Consider the following 15075-nt stretch of genomic DNA (forward strand, 5'->3'; position numbering starts at 1 on the left):
AGCAACCGGAGCTTCTAACAGCATCTGCAGTGATGCGTGAGTTTACTAATCAACAATTGGCTCTTTCATTTAGAAGGCGGGGCTTATTCACTATATTGGGCGTTGGACTTTCTCCCATAAGTAATCAATCACATGCACCGTCTTCCTGACTACAATGTCTTTTCCCATATAGGGTATCAAATTTTGTAAACACATTTTACATCTGTGACGTGACATTTTAAACAGCATTAGTAAAAAAGGATAAACAGAAAAAACTATAGGCTGGGCCTAATGTTTTTGTATTCATACCAGTGATTTTCCTCCTGCTACATCAAAGTACTGCAGTTGAAATTCCTTGTAGAACCAATACTCTATGGTTACAATATGTGTACACCCTATAAAAGCCATTGGTGATATCAGCCAAAAAGGAATGATTATGACTTTTTCCTTTGGAATTACTTGCACTGATGAATCATGCACAATAAGACCAGGAATGTGTATTAAGAAAGTAAATTATAATTTCATGTTTATTTCAAAGTTCTACTGTGTTTAAAAAATAAAATATAAGAAAAATTAGGTGTTTGATATGTATGCATAGTAGTCTAAATTCCCATTGTGTTTTATGCAGATAACCAGTTCAGAATGTCCATCCTGGAACGCCTAGAGCAGATGGAGCGAAGGATGGCAGAGATGGCCGGTCAACAGCAGCAACAACAGGGCGGTGGAGGACCATCTGAGAGCGGAGGAAGCGGTACAGGAGGAGGAGAAGGAGGAAGAAGCAATTCGGAACAGGCACAGGTATCATTTTGAGCTACACTGTCTTGGTCCAAACTAATGGATATCACCATTAGATTCTTAGAATTGACTTGGTTCTTTATTGTTTGCTTTAGTTCTCACCAGGTCAGAGTCAGAGCCAGGGTCAAGGACCGGCTGGCAGCTCCTTTGAGAGCCGTGTGGTGGTAGTTTGTGAAAAGATGATGAACCGCGCCTGCTGGGCCAAGTCCAAGCACCTGATCCACTCCAAAACCTTCCGGGGCATGACTCTTCTTCATCTGGCAGCCGCCCAGGGCTACACCACCCTTATTCAAACACTAATCAAGTGGCGGTGAGTAAACGGATTGAGTACTGGCACTAAATGCCCATATATTGCATATACATCATTCATATGTTCTGCATTGTTCTCTGTTTGTTTTCACAGCACTAAGCATGCAGACAGTATTGACCTGGAACTTGAGGTCGATCCTCTAAACGTGGATCATTTTTCTTGTACCCCACTAGTGAGTATTGACACTAGACTTTAATCACAATGCTGTTTGGATGAGTTGTTACATACAGAAGGCGCTGTCCAAATTGAATGCAACTCACTTTTCTTCTCTCTTTAGATGTGGGCTTGCGCGTTGGGTCATATGGAAGCAGCTGTGGTTTTGTATAAATGGGATCGGCGAGCATTGGCCATCCCAGATTCTTTGGGTCGCTTACCGCTGGCTATAGCCCGCTCCCGTGGCCACACTAAGCTGGCCGAGTGTCTGGAAAGTCTTCAGAGGGAGGAGCAGCAGTCAGGAGCACTGACTTCATCTGCCAGCATGCCTTTCTCACCATCTACTGAAGCCTCAGCTGCAGAGGGATGGATGAATGTATGGGGTACGGAGACATCTTCCGTTGGGCTGAAAGAAAGCAGCATCACTAGTTCTGCTTCCAGCTCCAGCTCAGGTGAGAACTGAAATCTTTCATTCTGTCTGGACTTTCTGTCTTCAAAAGTCTTTCATGTGCATGTTGAGTTGGTTCTACTTCCATAAAGTTAAAAATAACCTATGCAAGACCTTGCATGAACAGTACCTTGTAAGGAGATGGGTCAGGTTGAGTGACTCAATTAGGTCAAGCGTTCTTCCTCTTAGACGCTTTTTTCGTACCTTTGCAGACTTAAGGAGACCCAGGTCGGAACCATCTAGTTTCTATAGCAGTGTTAGTCACGGGGATGCCCCATTGAGCAAGAAACACAAACCCAACCCAGAGACCCTTCAAACTCGGCCCAGCAAATCCTGCTCTGCCCCTCTCGGACTAGAAGAACAGGCCCACAAGCCTAAAACGTGCCCTTCCAAACCAAGGGAAAGTACTGTGGAGAAGGAGCAGGGAGATGGTGAGCAGTCTCAGACTAAGCTCGGCTCAACTTGTGGAGGTGGGCGTTGGGGTTCCAGACAGGCTGCAGGACGCAGAGTGCCAGCTGTGGGACTTGGCAAGGAAAGGCTCGCGAACAGACTGAGATTAAGAGAAATCGCTAGCGCGGGAACGATCTCTGATCTGCGTACAAGCCAAGAGAATCTCGAGAACACAGGAGACCTGCAGGTGAGGCATAGAGAAGGTACTTTGGCATGTGTAGACTTCCAAAACTGCTTCTTTTGTAGTGCTAGAAGATACATTTGTACTGGCTTCTTGCGTCTTGCGTCTCAGTGGCAATGTTGTTAGCAATCTTATGTACCTGGGCCCGGTTGCATATATCATAGTACATATAAGTAAGGGTATCACTGGGGGGGGAGAATTTCTTTAAGAGCGTTGCAACAAATGTCTTAACCGGCACTCTTACCTAAGTGTTTATACTAAGCATTTTACGATAGTTTCTGGGAAAACACCGTAATGGAGCTATTATGAAATCTCATGCAATAAACAGAACATAATGGACCACTGGCTTTTAGACAAGCTTGACATTTACTAAACTATACAGCTATACAACAATATTTGAGTTATGGAGAATATTAAATCAGTCTGATGGACGACACAGAGCGTCCTAAATTTCTTTCACATTGTTTCTACGAGTCCAGCTACGACCCTGGAGGATGCTCAAAATCCTGCCGTGCCACTCACCTAGTTTTTCATTAGATTACATTATATAGATATATGCATCTATACATACCAAAGCCACTTTGCCTGCCATTTATAATCAGTCACTCCTGCGCACAAGATGAAAGCCTGGCGTGAGATCATTCATTCAAGTAATGAAAAAAATATGGAAAATCTTGGTGCTTAATATTTATTTAATTTAACTTTCAACAGGCGTATTTTGATTGGTAAAAATGTACATTCGTACGCTACTTCTTCATCACTTAACTGGATATGATCCATTGTGTTGAGTTGACTGAAATAACCACTCGTTACAACCGAGGTATGCAGCAAAGCATTTGTGAAGTTGAGTTCAGCAGATGATTTGTTTTTATCCCTTCATTTTTTATTGCTAAATGGTTACTTAGGACTTTGTTGTAACGGATAACAGAACTTAAGGGAACTCTCAAGTAATTAAGGGAAAATACTTAATGACAGCCTCAAAGTTCCTTAAGTGGACCCTTAAGTTTTTTTATTGCAATCCATGTTTCACTGTGGGTATCTTTAACTCTATATCTAAGGGTTTTCTTAACTTAAGGGCTTTCATGCAACTGGGTCCTGTCCTGTAAACCATTTTTTGGAGCTCATGAACATGTACATTTACTGGTGCAATTTTAAAAGTGCAAAACAATTTGTTTCAGAACATGAACATGATGACTTTAGCGGAGGAAGTCATTGAAGCGACGTCTGACCGCATCAAGAGGGAAAACTTTGTTGCATCAGACACTACACTAGATGGTGTTGGAGTCAGCAGCACTATGAGCTGGTTGGCCAGTTACCTTGGAGATGCAGAGAGGTGATTCATCATAAAGTCCATCCATTCTCAAGAATGATAATTCCAATCTCTTTGGGTTCTTGTATGTAATTGGTTTCCCCAATCATTTCCAGGTTCCTGTTTAACAAGCCCTTAACTCACTCTCCTGGCCTGGCCTCAGTCCACGGTGGAGGACAGCCGGAACTCGACGGTCCTCTTGGGAAGCTTGGCTTTCAGTCCCCCGCTGAATGGACTGCGCTTCTAAATGCCTCCCACAACAAGGAGGAGCGTGACCTGACCCAGCTGGCCCTGTCTGATCCTGAACAGAGAGAACTTTACGAGGCAGCCCGCCAGGTCCAGAACACCTTCCGCAAGTACAAGGTAGGGCAGGGCTTCACCCAGGTGCCAGTCACCTATGTAGGTTATTGGTGGTGTGTTGCCAGTGTTCGTGATGGTCCGGTTTCAAGGGTCTTGGTGTATTGTGTTGTGTTGTATGGTGTTCCAGAACTTAAGGTATATTAATCCGATCTTTACAGTCCTGTGACGTTAAAGGTGACATGATTGTTGTGGTGTGCGCTCAAAAGGCATAGATAGGGTCTGTGTTGTTGACAAGCATGGGGAAATTTGCTTGAGCTTAGCATGGCCTTGCTATAAGGAATGATTGCATTGTTCCCTCTATCTGTCTGTCTTAACGGGATGCGCGGGTATCCCTGAGTCCACACCACATTGGTTGTTCAGGGCAGATTTCTCCCAGTGTTCTGCTGGCGCGCCATGCTCTGAAGAATAACCTTCTCCCAGGTTTCAGAGCATATCGACGCAACTTTGCCAGTCTAAGAGGACACCTTGGCCAGGCACAAAAGGAATCAGATGGCATCATCTCTGTGGCCTTGCAGGCCTCCTTGTGAACACTAATCTCTCTCCTGTCCTCTCCACCCTACCTTATCCCCCTCTCCCATCCTGCAGGGTCGTCCACTTCGGGAGCAGCAGGAACTGGCAGCTGCTGTCATTCAGCGCTGTTATAAGAGGTACAAACAGGTAGGCTGAGACTCTCAGAAACCTCTCTGTACACTTTTGAGTGCTCAATTATTAAAGGCTTTACAAAAATGCCTTCAATTCCTTCCTCTCTCTTCCTCAAGCTGACATGGATAGCCTTGAAGGTAACACTTTCTGCTTTATCTACAACTTTTAATATTTGAACTGGTAGTTTTGTTAGTGGTGCTTTTTTATCACTATTACTATTGTCTATACTTAAAGCTGCAGTCTCTAACTTTTTTTGGTTAAAAATGAGTACATAACCAGCCAGTGTTCAAAACCATCTCCTTACCTGTTCACAATTTATAACGGTAAACTTGTAATAACGTGTTATAATTTGAGTGGTACTTGTAGCGTTCCGTTGGAAATTTGAGCAAGGCGTTGCGTCATTATGTCACATCTGTATCGCATGTGAGGATGCTGCAGGTGGCAGATCATTTATAGCCTTTTCTCACAGCCGCTGGAATAGTTAAACTTATTATTTTGATGGCGGATTGTAATCCAGAAAGATCCAAACGACCATCAGTGACAACTGGAGATTCACCCGTAGTCAAAAGCAAAAGATTAGACTGTACAGAAATGTATATCTACAGGTAATGCTAATACACACTAAATACACATAGGACAATAATAATACAACAATAAGAATGATTTGCAAAGTTTAATGTGATATGAGCTAAGCGATCGTTAGATTTAATCACCATTGGTAGCGCGATTTGTTGTAATGCTTTTTTTTTCTGTTTGTCAGAACAAAAGGTAGACATTTACCTGTTAGTTTGGTCATACTTCCAAGATGTAGAGTCTGTGATTCTGAAGTACAGTATTCACACCGGTGCGGTGACTGACAGCCACACAAACTACTCAAAACATTCGATTAATCTGCGCTGAGGAGCCGTGCCGAAGCACAACCCACATACAGATGATAATTCCACAAATAACTGCAATCCCAGGTTTCAAACAGAGATAGCGACAAAGAAGCAAAACTTACGGACTCCAGCTTTAACATTACGGATTTTAACAAAACTTGTAGTGCTATAAAGATGAATGCTGGCTCAAATGGTGAAGCTTGCAATAGATTAGCTGTTTACCTACTTTTTCAAGCATCCTTGCCTTCAAGCAACAGAAAAAAAAACAATCTTGCACTGAAAGAGGGACTCAATTCATGTCTCGAAACTTCTGAGGCAGTAAGCAACCACCTAGCAATGACCTCTAATATAATGTTGACTAGTTTGAGGAAAAAAATATAATTTATTTGGCATTAGCCTAGTGGCTAATGGTGTAGTTTGCTACAGATCTTCCTGTCTCTCACTCTCACGTGACACAAGTTTCCTTCTCTGTCCTCTTGGCAGTATGCACTTTATAAGAAGATGACGCTGGCCGCCATCCTTATCCAGAGTAAATTCCGCAGTTACCACGAACAGAAGAAGTTCCAGCAGAGTCGCAGGGCAGCCGTGCTGATCCAGCAATATTACCGCAGCTACAAAGAGCTCGGCCGGCCGAACCCGCCCAGCCGAGCCACTGCAGCTGTACTGGTGCAGCACAAACTCAGGTACAAAGCATTCATACAGGGCAAACCTATGTGGTTATATAATATATGGCCTTGTGTATAACAAATCAGAATTTATAAAAGGAACTTGGTGTAACAAATTTGGCACCTCCAGTAGTCATCAACTGAATAATGATTCAAAACCTGCATAGTAAATAAAGGACAAGAGGTTATACATACATTTATTTAGTGTCATTGCGCTCCAACTTACTATAAAGGGGCTGTTCCTCTAAAGTGCACTGTGTTTTTGGATTAATCACTAAGTACATCCCAGCACTTCAAATGTGACGCATTGCCAAGTCAACTTTCTGAAGAATGCCAGCATTCAAAACCCTCCTGTTTACTTTGAGACAATCTGTCGTTGAAACCGCGCCAGTCGGACCCCAGGAAAGGATTTACTTCACTAACATTTTGAGTCCAAGTACACATAGAAGCATCATTATTTTTATATGCCATTTGTTGTCACACAACCTGTTGCAGCAATTGCAGTTTGATCCTTTTCCGTATACTTGGAGTAGGATTTGAAACAAACCCCTAATCCTAAGTATTATAGCAGATATTTTTGTACATGCACTGTTCTTCTAGAAATGTCTGGTTTTGCTTCATGCTGTTCGTTTTGTTTTAGAAGCAGTTTACTGACCAAGAGACAAGACCAGGCTGCCAGAAAAATCATGCGGTTTCTGCTGCGGTGCCGTCACAGGTAGGCCAAAGGCGAGAACGTCCACCAGGCGCATTGTGTTCCTACAGCCCTGATGTTCTTCTAGCTTGCACACAACTCACACCAAAGCATACTTGCTCAGTTTCTTTAATAGCCTGCTGTTTAAAAAGGTTAGGGGCACATTTCTCTCAGTCACACCAACACGACTGCCAGGAGTCATAGGATAGCAACAGACAAACCTTGGTGTTTTCATGGCTCTGTTAGAAAGCGCTATTGTGTTTGGTCCCATTTCCCCAACCCAACCGTACCTCAGTGTGTACTAATAGCTGTCTGGTGTTGTTTTGCTGTTTATGCAAAGCCCCTTGATGGACCATAGACTATTCAAACGGGTGAGTGCAGCCTCAGTAAATCAGTTCGTACCCCTCGATTTCTCTTCTTTTATCTCTGTCTCTCCCTTTTCTTTCATCTAGTTCTCCGTTTTCTATGTCTATGTACCTTGATTTCGGACTCTACTGTTCCCTATGACTCTATCTGTCCTTTCTTTCCCTGTTTTCTTTGATCTTATTTTCTCTATTGCTTTATGCCTGCATGCATGACGGCTGACTGGAGCCCGAGTTGACTGAGCCTTATATGAGAGAGAGAGGACTATGGATCCAACTAACAAATAAATATAGATGAAGCATCAATGGCAAAACTAACAAAGCACTCTCTCTCTCTCTCTCTCTCTGTCTCTTTTTCTCTCAGTCTCTCCTTCGATCCCTCTATCTTCCCAAAAGTCTCCTCCATCTCTCTTGTAATGAGGATGCTTATGACAACACTAAGGACTGCTGGGTAGTGCATTTGGCAATTGCATGATGCTAAAGATATGGAGGCCTTGCTTCTATCAGGGCATGCTTGAAATAACATCCCTTTCTCTGTGGAAGAGGAAATGTCTTGAATGCCTGGCTGCCTGTTTTATACATCTCTTTTAGCTTTTATAAGCTTGATTTGGGGGCTGAGGGTGGGATGGGGGTCAAACTGTGAGCTAAAGATGTGTTTGGGGGTTTAAAATGTTGGGGACTGTAGACATATAACATGATGACAAATATAAATATTTCATTAAGAATTTGATGTAATTTCTGTGATGTACTGTGCATGAATTTTAGAGTTATGTATTGTCACGCTTTCTAGGTTATGATCCTATAATATTAGTGTTAAGATGGATGGTTTACTTCTTTGGATTTAAATACCAGGTTTTTATCAATTTATAATAATAACAATAATAATATGTGCTTGCTGATTGTAGACTCTTAAATGTAAAAATTAGATATCAAAGGAAATTATTTATAATATGCCATAAAGACATTTGTTCTGTACAGCAGCCAAAAAAGTATTTGGACGCTTAAAAATCACACTTAAAAATGTGTGAATGTCATTGGATTAGATGCAAAAATCAAAACGAGCATCATGTGTGCTCAAATGCTGAACTCGTTTTCAGAGCCGTTTTTCTGGACCGTGGAACGTTTGACAGACTTGCTATTTTATTATTTAAACCTTCTGTTCTTCTTGAAAAGTGTGCTTGTGCTAGCTTTCTTTCCAATAAATGACACTTGCTTTGATTTATTGTTATCTAATGCAATGACATTCAGACATTAATTGTGCCTTAAGTGTCTAAATGCTTTTTTAAGCCGCTGTATCTGTGTCCTTTGTTCCCTGAGGCTTTAAAGGTCTTTGTCATTAATAGCGGGGTATATTTGTTGTTCTTTGCCAATTCCATTGAGGAAACACTAATGAAACTGGCAGGTGTATTAGCTAATGATCTGTGATTCCTCTGAGGGCCCAGAATGCTTGTGAACTATCAGGCTAACCGTGCAATACTCTGTTTTTTTGGTCTATTTTCAGGGCGAAAGAATTGAAAAAGGCCAAGGAACATGAGAGCGCCGCAAAGAGCCCCGTCGCAATGTAACATCTCCGAGCGGACTCTTTCACTTCCTCTTCACTGCGTTTTTACAAGAGACGAACAATTTAGGAAAAAGCTAAAATTATCCAAGAAGCGGAACACGGAAGATCATCGGACACGCGACGGTCGAACTCTAGCAGCGTTTGTGACTGATTCAGCTCCTGCATTGTGTATTTTCTCGCTACGGATGACTCGAAATCAAGACTATTGGGGAAATATGACATTATCTTCATGGCATTTTTGCACTCTTCATATATTTTTTTCTTTAGATTACAAAAAAGGAAAAAAAACGGACGAAGACCAAGGAGCAAAGGCTTTTTATTCCGACGACGCTTGTAAAATATCACGCGACATGAACAGACAGAAGGCAGAAAAACGTCATGCTGGAAACCGCTTCAGATTACATTTTTATATTTTGAAAGGAAAAAAAATACAACAATCAGTTTGGAAAAAAAAAGATCAAAACCTAGAAAATGTAAACCAAAAAAAGGCCTCATTTCAGTGACCATATGCATGCAGAGTATTTGAAATCTCCACGAATCTTTGTTTTTGCAAATGCTGTCCGTTCATTCAAAGGGAAAGCCTTCATATGAATGTAGATGGGGTCAGGGCAAAAACGCTGGGTTTGAAATATCAGTGTCTTACCTTTGTCTTTATGAGGGTTAGGGGACTTCTGACAACAACTTGGGGGAACTGAAGCAAAGCCCTCTGGGTAACCTGTTTCGTGTGCACTGTTTTCGACTTTCTTATGGGTCCTTTTCTTAATGTCATTTTTGCTGGCCTGACTTTGTGTGTCCCGTGTTTGTTGAATTGAATCTGGATACAGTGCATGTGTTTGAGCGAAACGCTCCTGCATGCTGACGTAAATGTTTTGTGTTTTATTTTCATTCATTCATATTGGTGATATTGTGGCACCATCAAACTAGCCTAGCCCTATGTTGCCTGTTTGCTTCCAAATATATTGTTATAAAGACCATTATTTTTATATAGTTCAATAATTTATTTTATTTGCATTATTGTTTTTTGTTTGTTTTTTTGCCTTTAGCAATATTGCTCTTTTTTTATTGTGTGGGTTTAAAACCTTAAAACCTTTTGAAAGGTTTTAAATAATCTCCGGACCTTTTTTAAAAAAATGTGAATTGTACTATCAATTGTGCCACAGCGCCAGGCGTATATTTGCAAAGTTATCTTCCATTTGTGTGTGTGTGTGTGTGTGTGTTGTGATATACGTTTCTTCATTGTTACTGATTTCAAAGAGCTCCAGAAAGCCGCCACAAGCTTTCCCAAAGGAGTTTCACTGAACATTGCCTTGACTTCTTGACTTTTTGAAGGGTCCCTATACAGAAGCTTAAAAGAATCCTTATTTTTGACTATTGAGTGATCCCCTGTACATATCAAAGATGGGTGAAGGAACATTGATAGCCAGAAACTTTTTCCGAAGAGGATTGTATTTAAGAATATATAGTATTTTATTCATAAATTGGATTATAACACGTTAAGAGACAAACAAAAAAATCTATTGTATAGTTTTCTTTGAACACCCAAGATGTACGGTTGTATTGTATGTAAATATTGTAAATATTGGTTGCGAAGAAGGAGCCATGTGCATGAAACTTTAAGACATTGAACATAATGTAAAGATAAAATGTAGTGGCAATGGTCTGTAATACGATTTGAGCAACTTAACTATAAGACTTTGTTGGAAATGTTCTTCCACAGAACATTCTCCGAAGCATGACATGATTCACGATAAAACCGTAGATTTAGCGGAAGAGCCAAACAAATCCGTCAGATACAACTGGATCTTTCTTTTTCAGGGTTAGTGAGAATTAAATAGTGTTTTTTTGTTTTTGTTTTTTTGTACTATTGGTGACCAGAATCCAGTACTACAGGACATAAATAAGCTATTTATCTGAGAAGCAGATTATCACAGTATTGGAAGAACTAGTATTGAATGACCGAACTTCACTCATGCACCCAACGGTTACAGAAACAGAGGATGAAATGTCTCCACGGTTTTTGTCTTGTATAACATGACTAGAAAGTGTTCTCACATTTTATCATCTACTTTAACTCAACATGAACAATGGTATTGGATGGAGTTAGCAGGTTTAAAAGTAGGTCATGCAATTAAAAACCATATTGATTTGAGGGTTGTGAATGGTTATTTCAAGCAGGCGATTCCCACACACGTGCTCACATTGCTTATGTCACATTCCAACAGGAATCGAGTGCATAAAAAACGGTCGTGAATGTAGCTCAAAACACGTACGTTTCGACTGTCGCCAGAACTGCCATGTGTTCATATTGCTCTTATTCATAGCTTTACCTTTTTTAGAGCTGTCAAATCAGTTAATCGCATCCAAAATAAAAGTCTGTGTAATATGCGTGTGTGTGTGCTGTGTATAATTGTTATGTATACAGTAAAACCAAAAATGAATCCGGTAGGTTTTTTTTACGGGTGTGTGCAGGACACTATAGTTCAGTTATGCAAGTGAGGATAGCAAAATAAAGTAAACTGTGACATATTATACCCAAAAATTCCTTATACAGTGACTACCAGTAAAATTGACCAAAATGATTCAGACACTTTGACCTGAGCATGTTTCGCTGAAGTGTTTTTTCTTTAATTGCTAATGTGACCTTTGACACCAGAGACTAAACACAATTAAGCATTGCTTGGTCATTGGTTATTATCTAACTGTACTTAAATAGAACAGCTGATTGGTTGGTTGTAATCCATTACATCCCTTTCTATAAAAGTTACACAGTTTAAATCTTGAGTTCTTGTCATTTTATTACCATATAGAGAATAAATTGTGATATTGTGAGAAAATGTTGAAGGTGTCTCAATAAATTTAGGTTTGACTGTAAAAAGGCACACTAGGTGTGTATATTAAAATGTCATTTCTTAACTATATACATGATTGAGTGTGTATTCATAGTGTATATACATAATAATTATACGCAGCACACACATTTATCATGTAAACACAAGCTTTTATTTTGAATGTGATTAACCGCGATTGATCGATTTTTGACAGCACTATTTTTTTTTCTTCATTTCTTGGGGGGCTGCTACCAACATTCAAAAACCCCATGCAAAATCATATCGATTTCATTTGTACTTTTTGTTATTTTATGCTCACGTCAGCTGTACGGACTGAAGTGCGACAGCGTTCACAAATTTCCCTGAAGGGAATTTGAGACTAACCGACCCCCTCCTAAATTTCCAAAGCGATTTCAGCTGACGAGAGGCTCCATTTTAACTCACACCAGCACATTTTGCCTGTTAGAAAAAAAGGAAAAGAACGAATGTGGTGCTTATCTATAGTTGTATCTCAATTCCCCACATGCAGATCCATTGTTTTTCGAAGTTTCCTCATGATCTCAGAGTATCAGTATTATTATAGAAAGTGCCTAAACATTCAACCGATATCAGGAGTGTGTTCCTAAAGAAGTCGATGCAACGCTAAAGGCTGGTTTTACTGTCCAAACAGGAGCCCAGGTCTGTTTCCTCCTCTCACACCCTTTTCACTCCTCAAACACGGATGCAGAGTAGGCATCTGTCATTTGGTCCCCCGCTCATTCTCTTTGGTGTCCTGAAGCGAATCTGAGTGACCCAGTAACACACTATGCATGCTTTCATCATGTCTTTCATTCTGTGTACTTTTCTTTCTCTTTTCCATGTCGGATCTAAACTGGTTCAGGAAAGTAGGACGTGCTCAGTGAAGTTGGTGCATTATAGAATAACTTCAACCGGAAACCATTGCTAGATTTCAGAGTGCAGAGTCGGTCCTTTACATATTCACCCGACATTATACTTCAGGAAATTATAAAGCAAAAGAGTCAGAATTCACCAGGAAAAGCTGTTTATGGATCACCGGGTATATGTATCTCAGTAACTTTCCGTTTGGGTCGTTCATCTTGGGGAACGGAAAAATCTGCCTCCCTTTTGTAGTTTTACTCAGGGTGCTAAAACAGGGAGAGGGTGTTTAGCATGGAGACTAGATTAGGTTAGGTTACGTCTCCAGGTTCAGCTCAGAACCAACAGGAGAAACCACTTCCGTTTGTACATTACTACAGCGTTCGCTTTGTTACAAACCATGGGCAACAGGACAGGCCGTGTGTGTTTATAGAGTTTTTAGACCATTTTTCCAAAACTGAGCAGGTATCATCGTCGTCCGTGCAGGTATCATCGCTCATTTAGCATTGCCACATCCCCATGGGATTGGGAATGCATGATAAGTATACCTCAGCGCCAAATACCTTCAGAATAAGGTGGGAGATCCCGTCCTCTTATGAAACAGCTCAGTACACGTGCATCCTATACGTCGACCGGATCATGCTTTCAGTATTTTTGCATCAGATAAGAGAAATATGCACTTTGTACAGCTCACCATTCCCTCTCCGAGCCCTGGTACGTTAAGCGTTGCGTGTGTGTGTGTGTGTGTGTGCGTGTGCTGTATCTCGACGGACGACCACATGAGCACACGTGAAGGTTTTAGCTGAACGCGGGGAAACATTAATGGTGCAGTTGGAAGTTTGTACGATGTCCTAAATCCTCTCTTTGGAACTCCGGAAATGCAGGTTAGGCTTAAACTGAACCGAAAAACCACTCGATTATAAGCTTTTCACTTACAAGTACAGAGCAATAAACATTTTGATTTTAGCTGAGCTCTTAGGTTGAAAGAATATGGATAAGTCAAAAAAAAAAACTAAAAAATTAAAAAAAGAGAAAGAAAAAAAAACATTGGGACATGCTTAGTTCACTTCCTCTTATGCAATTACAGGTACACAGAGAGAGGTGTTCAGTGGTCTGTGGATATTGATTTCATATTTCCCAGCCCTAATGCACGTTTTCATCATTTTAAAATGAAGATAATAAAAAAAAGATAAAATATGAGCCCATATTTCTTACAGGGCAGTGGGCTTTCAACACTCTGCATGTGAAGCTAGTAGCCTATTAGACCTCTGTTTTCCCCTCAATCTCAGTCCCTCTCTCTTTCTCTTTCATACCTGCTTTGTGCCCTTCGTATCCTCCTCCTCTTCCTCCTCCGATGAGTTTCGCCTCATGTTCTGTTTTCTCGGCTGTCTCCCTCCTTCTGTCCTTCTTGTGCGTTTTATTTATTTACTTTGATTTATTTATTTATTTTATTTTTGGTTTTGTAACTGTGCATGTGAGAGCATCACTGAATTGTTGGATATGTTTTAAAAAAAATATATAAAATAAATATTCAGCTGCTGAAGCCATGCAAAACATTTTGAATTGCCCTAAAAATATGGAAAATGTTTTCTGAATGCTTTATATAATTTCTGCTGTAAAATAAAATCTTAAAAGAGAAGTGTCGCTTATACTGTCCCTTTTTTTCTGCAACTTTTCTTTGTTTTTAAGATGTAACATTCATGAACTCCCTCTGCTATGAAACATTACAAATACACTTACATTTTTTTCTATATAGTAAGTAATATTTATATGTTGCAAGAAAAAGTATGTGAACCGCTTGCATAATTTTAACTAAATAAATGAGATCATATAAAATGCGTGTTATTTTTTATTAAGTGCTGTAATGAATAAGATATTTTACATAAAAATGTTTACATGTAGTCCACAAGACAAAATTTTGACAATGGCCTGTTCAAAAGTTTATGAACTATTGATTCCTAATACTGTGTGTCGTTCCATGGATGTTGTTTTGTCATCTTGTGATGGTTGTTTTTGAGTCCCATGTTTGTCCTGATCAGTTAAACTGCCCAACGTTCTTCAGAAAAATCCTCCAGGTCCTGCAAATTCTTCAGTTTTCCAGCATCTTTTGCATATTTGAACCCTCTCAAGCAATGATTTTGAGATCATCTTTTCACACTGAGGACGACTGAGGGACTCAAACACAACTCTAAAAAAAACTGCAAACATTCACTGATGCTCCAAAAGGAAAGATTTTAAAGATCAAGGTAAATTGTACTTATTTTTTTCTTCTGGGAAACATATAACTATCTTCTTTTGCTTCTGAAGGGCAATAAAAAATTTGAAAAAGATCTATACATTTATACAAAAAAGAAAAAATTGGACATCTTCATCCCGTGCACAAGTTTTCACCCCTGCCTCTTAATGCATCAGTGAATGTTTGAAACTTTGTAATAGTTGTGTTTGAGTCCCTCAGTCGTCCTCAGTGTGAAAAGATGATCTCAAAATAATACAGTCACTGCTTGAGAGGGTTCAAATATGCAGAGGATGCTGGAAACCTGAAGAATTTGCAGGATCTGAAGGATTTTTCTGAAGAACGTTGGGCAGT

General features: G+C 40.2%; 1 protein-coding gene across 12 annotated transcripts in view; it reads left to right on the top strand.

Moving 5' to 3' along the window:
• Positions 1 to 14127, top strand: part of camta1b (calmodulin binding transcription activator 1b) — a 391981-nt gene extending 377854 nt beyond the window's left edge. For 6 of the 12 annotated variants that reach the window (XM_067431861.1, XM_067431859.1, XM_067431856.1 and 3 more), the window contains 13 exons: positions 608 to 777; positions 870 to 1084; positions 1178 to 1256; positions 1362 to 1689; positions 1898 to 2322; positions 3495 to 3649; positions 3742 to 3988; positions 4571 to 4642; positions 4744 to 4764; positions 5989 to 6188; positions 6811 to 6885; positions 7202 to 7232; positions 8725 to 14127. In XM_067431861.1, the coding sequence (XP_067287962.1) occupies positions 608 to 777; positions 870 to 1084; positions 1178 to 1256; positions 1362 to 1689; positions 1898 to 2322; positions 3495 to 3649; positions 3742 to 3988; positions 4571 to 4642; positions 4744 to 4764; positions 5989 to 6188; positions 6811 to 6885; positions 7202 to 7232; positions 8725 to 8757 (2051 nt within the window). In that variant the 3' untranslated portion in view covers positions 8758 to 14127. The remainder of the gene's footprint in view (positions 1 to 607; positions 778 to 869; positions 1085 to 1177; positions 1257 to 1361; positions 1690 to 1897; positions 2323 to 3494; positions 3650 to 3741; positions 3989 to 4570; positions 4643 to 4743; positions 4765 to 5988; positions 6189 to 6810; positions 6886 to 7201; positions 7233 to 8724) is intronic. The other 6 variants (XM_067431857.1, XM_067431863.1, XM_067431854.1 and 3 more) reach the window with 5 other exon arrangements.
• Positions 14128 to 15075: the final 948 nt, after the last annotated feature.

The sequence above is a fragment of the Pseudorasbora parva genome, chromosome 22 (assembly GCF_024679245.1).
Source record: "Pseudorasbora parva isolate DD20220531a chromosome 22, ASM2467924v1, whole genome shotgun sequence".
Classification (NCBI taxonomy): Eukaryota; Metazoa; Chordata; class Actinopteri; order Cypriniformes; family Gobionidae; genus Pseudorasbora; species Pseudorasbora parva.